This window comes from Aptenodytes forsteri, unplaced genomic scaffold (assembly GCF_000699145.1).
Source record: "Aptenodytes forsteri isolate BGI_AS27 unplaced genomic scaffold, ASM69914v1 Scaffold119, whole genome shotgun sequence".
NCBI lineage: Eukaryota > Metazoa > Chordata > Aves > Sphenisciformes > Spheniscidae > Aptenodytes > Aptenodytes forsteri.
The window spans coordinates 5,001,281-5,014,828 of record NW_008796165.1 but is presented as its reverse complement, the minus strand read 5'-3'; the positions used below and the strand labels follow the sequence as shown (position 1 = coordinate 5,014,828).

The following is a 13,548-nucleotide window of genomic DNA, read 5'->3' as shown; positions in this document are numbered from 1 at the left end:
AAAAAAAGGGCCCCACACCCCCCCCCCCCCCCCAAAGATAACTTTGGGTCCGAATAAGGAGAAAAAAAACAGGGTGGCAAAATACAATTTATAAAGCTAAATCCCACAACCCTGGCTAAATGCATTTCTGGCCCCAAGGGTACTCTTTTCAGAAAAGCAGAGACATACCCAGACCATGTGATGCACAGTGTAGATATCACTGTCACCCATATAGACGCGAATGGCACGGAGAGTGAAACCGTATTTCTTTCCAGCCCGATGGATGATGATTGGTGGTTTCAGGTTTGCGATAGCAGGAGAAAAGTCGCGGCTGGGTGAGGAGTCCCTCGAAGATGGGTTGGAGGATAGAGAATGAGGTGACATTGGACTGGCCAATGGAGAACACGTGTGGTGATCTACAGTGATGACACAAAGGTGGGCAAAAATTAGGAAATCAGGCCTCCAAAAGAGAGAAAATTCTTGTTAGAGAACAGCTAGGAAACCATCTCTCCCAATGTTCTTAGAGCTGGTGGTCTTCACCAGAGCTGGGTTTGCCTGCAGCTTCAACTAATTCATGCTTTGAAATACAAAAATCAGTAGTTTCCAAAAAGCACATTTGGAATTGTGTATTTAATACAGCAGCACTGCTCTCCCAGGATTATGGTTGGGTCACAGTTTTCTCCTCTTTCAGGGACTTACAACCCGTCATAAGCATTTACTCTAGGCACAATCCTGGAACACCCCATTTCAAGGTTATGGTATATTATCCCCCTCCAGAAGATCAGACAGTTTCTAGATCTTGGTGCAAGTTACACGTTGGTGCTGAGATAAATCAAAATCAGTTAGTATTAAAACAAAAAATATCAGTAGGCAATCAGACAACAACTACATCTAGGTAGTTTTGGTAGTGTTCTAAATCCACAGGGGCAAAAATATTTAACCCCAAAAAATTAGCTACTGCAGGGACTTTGCTACTGAAAAACAACATCACAAGTGTATTTTAGAGTGCATTTCCCAAACGAACAGCCGAGGGCTAGGCTATCAGCTAAACTAGCTGACTCTGCTTGCTAGTGTAACAACATCCACTTTTAAAAATACAAAACAAATACGGAACTCTCATTTTAAAGTGAAGCTGGTCAATATCAGTAAAATAAACCCAAAGAGCAGGAATATTAAATGCAGCTGTAAAAGGTAATCCCTAATCCATTAAGAAACACCTGCTGAATCGCCCAGCACATATTTACCTGGCAGATGAGAGCAGCTCTGGAGGAACCTTTGCTGGGTGATTAAATACACATTTTAGAGATTTTCGTGAGGGAGTTTGTAGTTTGAAAAGCAACCAATACCCAAACCACAAGAAATGTAACGTGCATCACCACGACGGTGCCAAGAAGCAGTTGCATACCTGCCTCCAGCTCTCTGGCTGAGAGGGACAGGCAGGCATTGCTCTGCCAGCAGGTTCTGCTGGGTTGGCACTCGTGGCCTAGCTGCAATTTCCTGCTCCCATCTAGGCAGGAACATGTACAGCCCTGGAAATACAGCAAGGACATATCCTCCGGAAAGAGGGACAAAGTCCTTGTGGGGAGAGCCTCCTGCTGAACCAGTCTGTCATAGCTCGGCATGGTTGGGCTGTTCACTAGAAGTTACCACCTGGCATTAGGAATTGTCAAGGTCTGGCTCTGCTTGGAGACAGAGCCAGGCCAACAAGGTAAACTATTCAGCATTAACTTGCTTTGTGAGTTACTTACACTATTGAATTCTTGACATATTGAATTCTAAACCAGGACACCATCCGATCTTAACCAAGTTATCTGGAGTTACTGAAACTTGCTGGTGCATGAACGCACCAGACAGACACAGTTCCCAAACAACGCTGTAGTTAGCATGTGACCCCAAAAAAATAGTGCCTTGAGGGTTAAAATTGTTCCTTCTCTATATACTTCCTTGCTGCACCATTGTCTAGAGACCAGCTAGGAGCCAATTTAAACAAAACTAGGGAAAGAATAAGGCCCAGCTGCCGTTTGCAGAAGCTGCAGTCAGACCACACACACAATGCTCCTATCTGTTGCAAAGCAGTATTCATTATCCTGCTGAGTAGTAAATATTAAACCGATTGTAAAAGTTAGATCTCTCTCCCCTTGCCAGCAAGGGCATTATTCCAGGAGAGCGAAGGGGGAGGATCTGTCTGCAGACCTTTTGTTTAGTGCGCAGATTCTGACAATGCCTCATCCGAGGCACTTCTTACCTGAGGGAATCAGGAGAGACAAAGCAGTAGCGGATGCTGATTTAATCACTTTATTGACAGGTCTTGAGGTACGTTTCTCCCCTGATTCCCCAGAGAGCAACCTGTGTCGTGCCCGCCGCACTGCCAAATCGCTGATGGCTTTTGGAGTGGTAAGGTCTGGGCCTTCATTGCTATTACTGCGAGCGCGTGGATCAGAGAAATCTGCAGTGCTCCCAGCTACAGTTTAAATTAAAACAGATTAGAACCACAGGGAATTCCTAACAGTCTATTCCCCTACAGGCAAAATACATTAAATCAAAGTCATGTTTACATGAAGTCCAAGAGTAAATTTTCCTAAGAAGAAACCCCAGGGCTTGAATTTTTATTTACAGAAATGGTGTTATTCTGAATACAGAAAATTAGCAGCTTCTGTTCTGTTGGAAAAGCTCGCTAATGAAATCACGTTGCTCAGTAGCAGTTACATGAATCCTAAAGCTGCGGTGCAGTTCTGCAGGCAAGCCATTTCAATGGAGTCGTTCACAGATGAAAACAGGTTTATGGAAAGTGCTCCATTCTTACAACCCGCAAGAACTGTCAATCTTTAAGTTAAAACTGCCTGTAATAGAACAGCCAGGTTCTACTGAAGTTGCACATAAAAAATCCACTTTAAGAGAATACTAAGGTACTAAAGTCAGGGAAAGTAAAAATGTAGATTGCAAAGACAACCTTAATTTGCCCCCTCTTGTGCACTGTTGCAATTTAGTCTTGAATTACTTAACCTGCTATACTTATATAGAAAATGCAAAGTAATCTTGAAAATCAGACTGGGCATGCAACAATAGTGGATGCTGGGGGCTGGGGGTGCTGTACTCAAGGTCGGTGCCTCAGTTCCCCATCTGATACCTTAAAGGGGCACTGTGAAAATACATTAATTAGAATTTACAAGGTGCTCAGAAATGAAAGTGGTGAGCATCACAGCAAGTCCACAAGGGAAATTAATCATTCAGTCTTCAAAAGCAAATTTTAAGCAGCAATAAATAAAGCCTAAGGGCCACATTTTGAACAATGAGGACAGAACAAAACATTGATCATCGTTATTTAAGTGGGCACGACTGCTCTGCTACGTAAAGCAGGAAGTACCACGAAAATAAAAATTCAAAGCACCATTCCCACAGACCTCAGTACCAGATGCCAGTTCAACATTTAACAGCCACAGAGTTTCAAATAAGTCTCCCAGACAATGAGGAACCCAGAATCGGAGGCTGCGTGTGAAAAGGCTGTGATGTGCATTAGAGGAGCACTCCGAGACAGTGACAGGAATGAAATTCTCTTCTTGCAATCCCCTGCCTCTGACTTAACTTTGCAGGCTGGGGACACTGACGCAATAGTATCCCTGAATCCCATGCGCTGGATTAAAGACTGCTCTAATGCATTAGGCTCAGGGGAGCAGGCTGCCCAGGGAAGCTTCATTTTTGCCTATTTCAATTTGTAGATACTCAAATTTGCAATTAAAGTGTTCTTGCAATTTTTAATAGCATGTTTCGAGGCTTTTAGTATGAAATTGAGAAACTAAGGTTCCACTATGGCACCTACGTCACCCAAGTATGTGGTAGCTTACTTCCTTCATTCCTACACCTTTTCCCATGGGTTAATGGAGTACGTGATGGCAGCACTGGGCCTCTTCTGGGAGGATGAGCCATAGACAGGAATGGGACAATTTTGGAGGAAATTTCACAGACTGCATTGCAGAAGAGGAATAATGAAATATGGGGATCTTTGGCTTTGCTTTAGTCTGGAGGCAAATTTTCTCTAAGGCATTTCCACCTTCTGCTATCAATCCACCATCACATCTGCCCAGTGCCCTTCACCTTGTCCTTGCCCAGTCCTGCTGCCACTCTGACTCTTTGCTCAGTACCCTTTCCTCTCCTTTCCATCCTCAATGCATCCACGATTGCTTTGCCTGCTTGCTCTGTTTCCCCCAGCAACTTGTTTCTTATTTTCTTACCCAGTTAGTCCTTGTTCTTCAACGCTACAATCTAGTTCTTTCCCTAAATATGCCTTCCTTCTCAAATATTATCTTGCCAGCCTTCAATTCAACTTCCCCGCTCTCTTCCATTGGGCCAAATTTCCTTTTTTCCTCCATACTACTTCCCACCAGTTCCCAGCTCTGGCTTCCACTGTACTCAAAAACAGGCAGTTCACCCTCTGCCTTCCCGGCGCCCTGAAAGGGGCAGGAGCTGGGGACACTCCAGCACCCAGAGCCCAGGCCTGCACCGCAGCAGCCCAGGGCACCATCACAGAGAAGGTCCTGCTCAGGCCAGTGCTGGAGAATGGCCTCAGGATGGACAAAGCTTCTGAGAAGTCAAACACTGACTTCTAAGAGTCGCTCTACTAAACCTAGGCTGCACTTTTTTAAGTCTGCAACTTGGCTAAATTTCAGGATATTTGGCTGAGACAGCAAGTAGCTGTTTGTGTCCCTGACACAAACCCCACTCCCTCAGCAAATTTCAAGTCTCTACTCCAAACTTTTTTGATAAATAAATTCATAGGAAGCAGGGATCTGTTAGTATGGCTGACACCCATATTCTCCAGCCCCAACTCAGCAGTGATCTGCTCTGACTAATGCTTAAAATAATGCTGCCTCAGGTAGGCACCCAGTGGTTGTAAGTAGGCATAGATCATATGGGTCTCAACCATGAGAAGACCTTAATCAATTTGAAGTAACAGGACAGAAATATAAGATGTAATTTTGAAGAGATTAAACCTCTGATGTCATTTTAAAGGCAAGCACATCCACAAAACTATACTAAAATAACCACTTAGCATGAGACATTCACATCACTTGACATCCAAATCCACAGTTCTACAGAGTTAACGTCTGCAAGCTAACACGGCTTTCTTGGGGACCACGACACCATCACACCAAGCACGTACCTGTCAGCGTTGAGGCGCTGCTGACAGCCGTGGAGGGGGTGGTGGGTCCAGCATCACCTTCCAGCTGCAGCTCTTGCTCCACAGGCTGTTCTGGAATGGGCACCGGCAGCCCCTCCCGTGACTGCACAGCAGGTAAGAGCATCCCCTCGGACTGCGGCCTTTTGAGAACAGTTCCCTCATCCTCGGCGGAGATGGCAAAACGGGGCATATCAAGAAGCCCTGAGCAGCGTCGGCGGACTGTCAAGGGTGGGCTGGAGTCGCTCTCCGTGTATGAGGATTCAGACATAGACAAGCGCTTACGCAATCTAAGAGAGAAAACAAGACAGAGCCCCTCAATTAAGTTAGGGGGATAATGAACTTTTAAGGGTGAAAATAACACACAGACCAAACTCACATATCTGAAGCCAATATATAGGTGAAGTTAGGAGACAGAGCTACATCATTAGGACTTAAAACAGCAAAGGGTTGAGGCTTCACCTGAGTCTAGATTTCCAATATAGTCCGTTGTTAAGCTTCTAAGAAAAGAAGGAATAAAACCAAATTCTGGGCATTCATATATTTTGCTAACATTTTTATTAAAACACAAGATATTTTTTGATATTCTGAACTTTAGAAACTTTGGACTTTCCTAATGGTTTCAGTAATTTGTGACAAATGGTAAAAGTCTGGCAACACCAGACTTCGGATTCACTGATGGTTAAGAAAAAACTGCTGTTGGTACATCTCCAGCATAACTAGCCTTTCCACAAATGAAAGCTTTACTTAAGGTTAGAATCCTTTTAAGTTCATTTAAAGCATTTGCTACAAATTTAGGAGATGTTAGTACTTAATTAGATACATTTAAGGACTATATGACTTCTACACATTCATTTTCAGCTATTTATTCCACTCTTCAGGCTTCGCCTGTGGAAGTACATCATATGAAACATTCCTGACCTAACACTGGTCATAGAAAGTTTTGGCACAGGTCGGTCTTTCTCAGATGCTATGAGAAACCAAAAGACTTAGTTCTACAGAACTTACATTTCAGGAGACCCAATCACCCAGCTGCGGTCTCGACTCTTCAAGCCGCCAAGGCTGTCCAGCCGGTCATCTTTTTCTTCACTCAGACTCCGTTTAGTTGGTGGTGGGGTCTTCCTCTCTTCATGGATGGAAAGACGTTCCATGCTGCTGTACACCTGCATATAGCAAAAGATCCTTCTGTACAGAGAAAACAAACCTCTGTGGCCTTTTCTGATCAAGGGGCACAATCTCTTCTCAAAACGAAGGATATTCCCCGAAAGCATGAACTTGGCAATGTTCTTTGAGTAAATAACACAGTGCAGATGTGACGTGCTCAAAGTGTGCCAGAGAGGAAAGGAAAAAAACAAGCTTCAGAAACATGAAACATGCTTTTCTACAACAGCACCCAACACCTCTCCTCTAAAAACAGCCCAGCACACCACAGCATACTAAGACTTTTTGCAATTACTTAATTATTGTTCTTAACAATTCTCAAACCTAAGACGAGATATTGCTAAAGCAGGCTCCACAAGTCTTGAGGGCTGGCATCTGGATCTTGAAATCTTACTACACAAATTCAATTCAGTGATAGGCATCACGCTCATGACCCCATTTCATTATCATCAGTCTATCAGCATTGCCCCAAGCTTATTTCAGAACAAAAAAGTCCTGCCCTCCTCAAGGAATCTACTATAATGCTGACAGCTTAATGAAAGTGCCTTTCTTGGTTTTACAGCCGTCTTTAAATAATGAAATGATTAAGCAAAAAAATCCATCCTTTTAAAACTACACTTGACTGTGGACCTAATTTACATAAGAAGAGATTAATGAAAATAATGTTATTAAAAATTCAGAGCATCAACAAGATAACTATTAATAAATCATATGGCTGAATTGTCAGACAAGAATTTCAAAATATAATGAGCCTTTTATGCCTCCCACATTACAAATGCTGTGTAATTTTCCAGGTCTTAAAATAAATTCATTAAAAGTGAACTTTTCCTCTTTGTGGCAAAAACACTGAATCCTAAAGAAAGCTTCAGGTCTAACAGATGAATAATACTCATGGTGAGAAAAGGCAGAAAAAAGAAACCCTTACATACTCATGAGAACTTTTTCAAAACCCCAACTAATCCTTAGGTCCAATTTTAAACATACTTTTGGTGATGCAAATCAGGAGCAACTCCATAAAATTAATGGTAACTGTTACTTAAGCCACTGTAGCCTGGCTGAGGACAAAGAAGAACGAACTGGTGCTTCAAAGCTGACTCCAGTAGTGGAAATCTGGAGGAACTGTCATGAAAAACTGAAACATCTTTCAGAGGCCATAAGTAAAATTCCTGCTCCCGTTTCATCAAGAATTTATGCCTCCCACATTACAAATGCTCTGGAATTTTCCAGGTCTTAAAATAAATTCATTAAAAGTGAACTTTTCCTCTTTGTGGCAAAAACACTGAATCCTAAAGAAAAGCTTCAGTCTAACAGATGAATAATACTCATGGTGAGAAAAGGCAGAAAAAAGAAACCCTTACATACTCATGAGAACTTTTTCAAAACCCCAACTAATCCTTAGGTCCAATTTTAAACATACTTTTGGTGATGCAAATCAGGAGCAACTCCATAAAATTAATGGTAACTGTTACTTAAGCCACTGTAGCCTGGCTGAGGACAAAGAAGAACGAACTGGTGCTTCAAAGCTGACTCCAGTAGTGGAAATCTGGAGGAACTGTCATGAAAAACTGAAACATCTTTCAGAGGCCATAAGTAAAATTCCTGCTCCCGTTTCATCAAGAAGAGGGAAATACTGTTCATAGAGCGGGCTGACCGCAAAACAGCATTTCTTCTCCCTTCTGCCCCTCCCCAAACATACTTTGTTTTATCCACGCTAACAGCAGGATTGTACTACTTTGAAATGTCCATAATCCCAACTTTTTATTTCAGATCACCTGAGTAAGAATGAGAGACCTGCACAGACCGAGTAAGGCATACTGAATCCAGAAAGCATGGCTAGAGGGGACCTCTTCAGGGTTTCCTGTCCATTTCCCCACCTCAAAGCAGAACCAGCTCTCATGTAATCACCTGACAGATGTTTCTCCAACTTGTTCTTAAAAACTGCCAGTGATGGAAATTCTACAAATTCCCCAGGCAACCCATGCCAGTGCTTAATTATTATTCAGCATTGGAAACTTTTTCTTATCATCCATCCTATACCTCCTTTGTGTCCATGATTTCATGTCAGTTCTGGGTAGAACAGGAAGACCAATGTATCCTTTCCTTCTAGCAGTTATGTATTTGGAAACACATTAGGTTTTATGTTTTGTAGATCTCAGATCATTCTTGTTGCTTTCCTCTGGACTCTCTTTTACTGGTCCATGTTTATTTTAAGGAACATTGCCCAGAACAGGACAGAGTACTCCAGCTAAGGCCTTCCTACTGCTAAGCAGATGGAAAGGATTTCTTCATTTGCCTTGCAGAAAATAGTCGTGCTCGCCCAGTATGGTAACTGCTTCAATAATTTGGCACCTCTAACTCATGATGCACTATATGCCCAAATGCTTCTCTTTGAAACTGTCACCTTTTGTTCCTCAGGCTATATTTGAGACAATGAACAGCAGAGGTGTAAACTTCACCTGTGTGCTTACTGCATGGGATCCCTTTGATTTTAGACCATTATTCCAAAATGTCAGAATAAATTTTCATCCTAATACCATCTTGTCACCCACAAAGAATGGGTCTTTGAATGAAGACCCATTCAAAATGACACTGTTCAAAGCAAATAAGCTTTGAACACTCCCTATGCCAGCATCCAAGTCATTAGTAAAAACATAAAACTGTATCAGATGCAGGAGAGACCTCCGCAGCACCCTGCGTATTAGTGAAACATTAAGAAATACAAAATCTCATTCTCCAATTATTCTTGCACTCACCTTCTAACAGGCCACAAACTATCACAGAATAAACAACGTACACAGTTTTTTCTTTCCTCAGTGAATACTAAACACCATGCGACTCCCACATATCGTCTGCACAATTAAAATCTACCCCATACAAAGCAATGACATGGTGTTCCTCTCTGGATTTTTTCTTTCAACAAGCTAGCATGCTCCTACCTTGCTGAACCTTGGCGAGCATGAGGAAAACTGCCGAATTTCCACATGATCATCATCATTAGTGTCCTCCTCTTCTTCCGAATCCAGGTGTTGGTACCGTTCTGAACGGGCTGTGAACAAGACGTGGCACATTTCATCAGTGTGGGGAGCGTTGATAACTCTCACACCTCAAGCATTCCTACTTGTCTACTTACAAAGAACTTTGAGTGTTCATATACCATGCAGGGTATTTTCCTTAAATATAAAGGAAAATGTTCCTGAAACATACCCAGTCAGTTTTGTTCATCCTGCACAATTAGCAGTGAAGAATACCTCCTTCCTACTGAATTTATCTTACATCATCAGCTATATTATATTCTAAAAGCAGCTGATACTCAGCAGATGTCTAATCCTGCAGACCCTTCGTGGTAGGGATATTTCTTCCCTACGGCAAACAATCATATGGAAGGAAACATGGAAAGAATTCACTGTCCCAATTTCCAATAAACAGCTTTACAATTTTAGAAAGTCTGTCCTGCACATACACATACAAGCCTTCTTTAAAAAATAAAAATATTTACCCCCAAAAAATATTTCCTCTTCTCCCTCCTACAACTAGAAAAAGGATTAGATTTTGTGAAAGAAAACGGGCAAGCAGCCAATATGCAAAGCTATTTTTTAATGCAAAAATCTAAACTGCCTCCAAAGAGATTTTGTGCTTTGAGATTTGCAGTACTGGATTTCTAAGCCAGCCACATTGGATTTTGCGGGGCAAGCGTTAATAAGTTTGGCTACAGAAAGCTGATAGCTGTACTGAGCCAAATTTGCTGCACTGTATCAGCCAGAAAGCTACTTTTGTAAATTCTAAAATTTTCTGCATTAGGGTTTATAACAGCAACGCCAACTCTTATCAGCGTCTGTGAGATATTTCCTGACGTGAGAATTCCAGCCTTTATAAAGGACTCACATCAAAGTCACCCCGATAACCTGCTGAGCATGCCTGGGCACTTGGGGAGTTTGCCATCATTCCTACTTGACAGACCCAGTGATTTGCACCACTGAACATAACGTGGTGCTTTTACCCACCAGGATTCGCTCACGGCTGCTGTGCTGAGCCTCTCCCAATCACTGATCCAATTCACTGACCAGAGCTCAAGTTCAATGTCCGTACGTCCAATGAGCAGGGGGAACACGCTGCCACCTCGGTTTCTACATGTATGTTGTACCAATGTAACCTCAACATATGCAAATCACACCTCTGCCCTCTCTGTACAGCTTGAGTCAAATTGCTCTCTGCAGCGAGCATGTGGAGATTTCTCAATCTCTCTCTCTCTCCATCCTACCTCTTCATCCAACCCCTAATCTAAAAGCCTCTTCCCCAAACTGGGAGAGCATTATCTAAATATGATCTCTGCTTTTGCAGCGTGGCAGCCGAGGGGCTGGAGGCAGGTTGCTGTCCCCCTCCCCTCACCCTGAGTAAAGCGCGGGAGCAGAGCAAAAATGTGCTTCATATGGAGTCAGCGAGTCCCATGGCCCTGGGAGAAGGATGGAAGGGATTCCATTGAAGTAGGGCAGAAAATTCCATAGCTCAGGAAACTGAAATAGCCCAGTATCATCCTGCGCTGCAGCTGGAGTGGGGGAAAGATCCCCCCTAACCAGTGACAAGCCCAAGCCCTTTCCACCTGCTCAGCTCCCCAAGTCAAATGAGAAAAGCTAAGGAGCAGAGGCTCTGGGGATAGAGACCTCTCCATCCCTCACATGACGCTCCTCCCTCCTCTCCCAAGAGCATCGACTCTGTCTGGTGCTTATCTGGAAATACCAGGAATCTTACATAGCACTGATATCATGGCAGTTCCCAGACGTTTATATACACCAGACAGGCACTTCACTTCATATCTCATTAGAGTTAACAATACTAAAAAAAGGTGATACGCTTGCAGTGAAAATAATTTAAGTTATTTTAAATCTCCAAAGAATTTTCCCTACATACTTGTCTTCAAGGTTTGGGTTTTGTTTGTTTTTTTAAAAAAACATTCATTGGCTGAAAACAGTCACTAGGGAAAGATAATATCACTCAAAAACTCATGGAAGCTGGACATACCAAATGCTTTGGAAGTACTGTAATAAACCCAGCATAACTACCACAGCACCTCTCACTGCAGAGCCATGGCTGGCAGGACCACAGGCACCAGTGAAAGGCCAATTGACTTCAGCAGCAATATTTTTTCATTTAAAATTCATGTGCTTTCAAAGAACCTTGCTTGGCATTCAACAGAAACTTTTTAAAGCAATTTGCATCAAGTGTTTTATTCAATTTCTAACAATGGCTTATCTAACAATTTCAAAAATGAAATATGCACAAAAAATATGATGCCGTTTAGGCTGACTCTTTAGTCTTACTGTCAAAATAGCTTGTGTCATCCTCAGATTCCAACTGTGGGATGAATTCAGCTTTCTGCCGAAGTAATCCATTCCAGTCCAAATCTTTAAAGAACCGATGCTGTTTCACTTCAAAGGCACTACCTGAAATAAGCATCTTTTATTGCAGAGTATTTCTTTCAGCATTTGCATAACAAGAAAAATAAACCCTAAAAATATCAAGAGCCTTAGAGAATGTACCCAAGTACATTTAAGTCACACATTTTCCAGGAATTTTGAGAAACAACTCATCCTTTTACCAAAGTGGTGATGCAGGATAAAATCTGAACAAGATTTCCTCCTTCCCACCTCCTCTTCCTGTTTAATGACAACACATGACTAAGCTGGCTGGAAGACAGCATCTGCAGTTACATTCCACAGCAAGTTGCAAGATTAAGAACTAATTAACATGTTAATTTAAAATTTCCAAAGTCTAAATACCATCTTGATCATAGCTAAATAAAGAGAGCAAACTCAGAAAGGTACTTAGCGTGTGCGTGGCTCCACTCTCAAGAATAAACTCATGCATGTGCTTAAAACAAGGCAGGGGCTTACATATCTTCCTGAATTAGTATCTTTAGTTATTAACCTCAGAAGCTTGGGTACCCAGAAGGAAAAACTAAGGATTATCTGTCTACTAGTATATGCTTTTTTTTCAAATGAAATTAATATTCATAAAAGGTGCTACTGTGTTTTTAAAAAAGAGAATAGCAGAGGAGAAGAGATAAAAGGTTTGTTGAGTGCCAGTGGCACTACGAGATGCCAAGTGGAACAGCAGTCTCAGCATTACAGGTATATAAGAAATCAAAAAAATCAGTCCGTCAACTCATTTTATAGGGCAAGAAACTCTACATCTTTTCCATGACAGCAACATCTTTCAAGTACATGGATTTAAAGTAAAGAAGAACATGTGAAAACCATCTGATATCATTATTAATTCATGATCTATTCATCACCCTTGTGTGCACTGCATTAAGTCTGCTGAATACATGTGCCTTTTGGAATTGTTATATAGATAAGTTTTTATTTTATCCTTAAAGTGTAGTTTCCAATTGAAAATCCAAAATTAAATCAAATAAATCAAATCAATGAAACAGACAACCTGTGCCGTGAAGCTGCAGTGTGCACAAATGATTTTAAAAGAAAAGCATAGCTAGAGAGTATTTATGGTTATTTACTATTAGGAAATGAGAAGTGTTGACTTGTAAAACTTTAAATCTGACATTATAATACAGAAAGATTGACATCTGACTTTGCCAAAGAGACTTTGTTGTATGTTTGGAGAATTCTACAGTACAAGCCTCTAGGAATGGGAAAGTTTTCATTTATTTTATTACACCCAGGAGTACACAACCATGTAGGGGATTAAGCCCCTAGTCAAAGAGAACTTCAAAGAAATCTGATTATACACTGTTCAAATGGAGACACAACCCTCAAGCCTTTAATGGAACAGCACAAATTTGAGAAGTTATGTTGCCAAGCTGACAGTGCTCCTTTCTTGTTTCCCAAACAAGACAGTCATATCTGTCTGACTCATGTACAATCTACACCAATTCTCAGAGCTTTATCACACAGGATTCATTGAACCCAGTATAAACTGTTTCCCAGCTCTAGATGAGCATTTTTCAACATGGGTAGGTGTGCATCACTGGCAAGGTAGCTTCTTTTCCTGCCTCTGGCTAGTACTTTCCTATGCACAAAGTTCCTACCTGTTCCCATTCTTTCCAGAGGATTTTGGCGGAGAAGCTTAGAAATGAGGTCCTGGGCATCTGGTGGCAGTGCATCATCACCTTCTGGCCAAGCAATTTCATCTGTGGACAAAAAGAGACTTGACATTTTCTACCAGCTTCAGGACCAATTTGAATAACCATTCACATTCCTATACTGTAAAACGCAGTGTTC

The 13,548-nt window shown here is 41.8% G+C and overlaps 1 protein-coding gene across 2 annotated transcripts in view; it reads right to left on the bottom strand.

Moving 5' to 3' along the window:
* MAST2 (microtubule associated serine/threonine kinase 2) overlaps positions 1 to 13,548 on the bottom strand; it is a 146,499-nt gene that overhangs the window by 9,990 nt on the left and 122,961 nt on the right. For both annotated transcript variants that reach the window (XM_019474157.1, XM_009287316.2), the window contains 7 exons: positions 13,356 to 13,457; positions 11,629 to 11,751; positions 9,250 to 9,359; positions 6,161 to 6,315; positions 5,138 to 5,442; positions 2,225 to 2,440; positions 169 to 395 (listed from right to left, as the gene is read on the bottom strand). In XM_019474157.1, the coding sequence (XP_019329702.1) occupies positions 169 to 395; positions 2,225 to 2,440; positions 5,138 to 5,442; positions 6,161 to 6,315; positions 9,250 to 9,359; positions 11,629 to 11,751; positions 13,356 to 13,457 (1,238 nt within the window). The remainder of the gene's footprint in view (positions 1 to 168; positions 396 to 2,224; positions 2,441 to 5,137; positions 5,443 to 6,160; positions 6,316 to 9,249; positions 9,360 to 11,628; positions 11,752 to 13,355; positions 13,458 to 13,548) is intronic.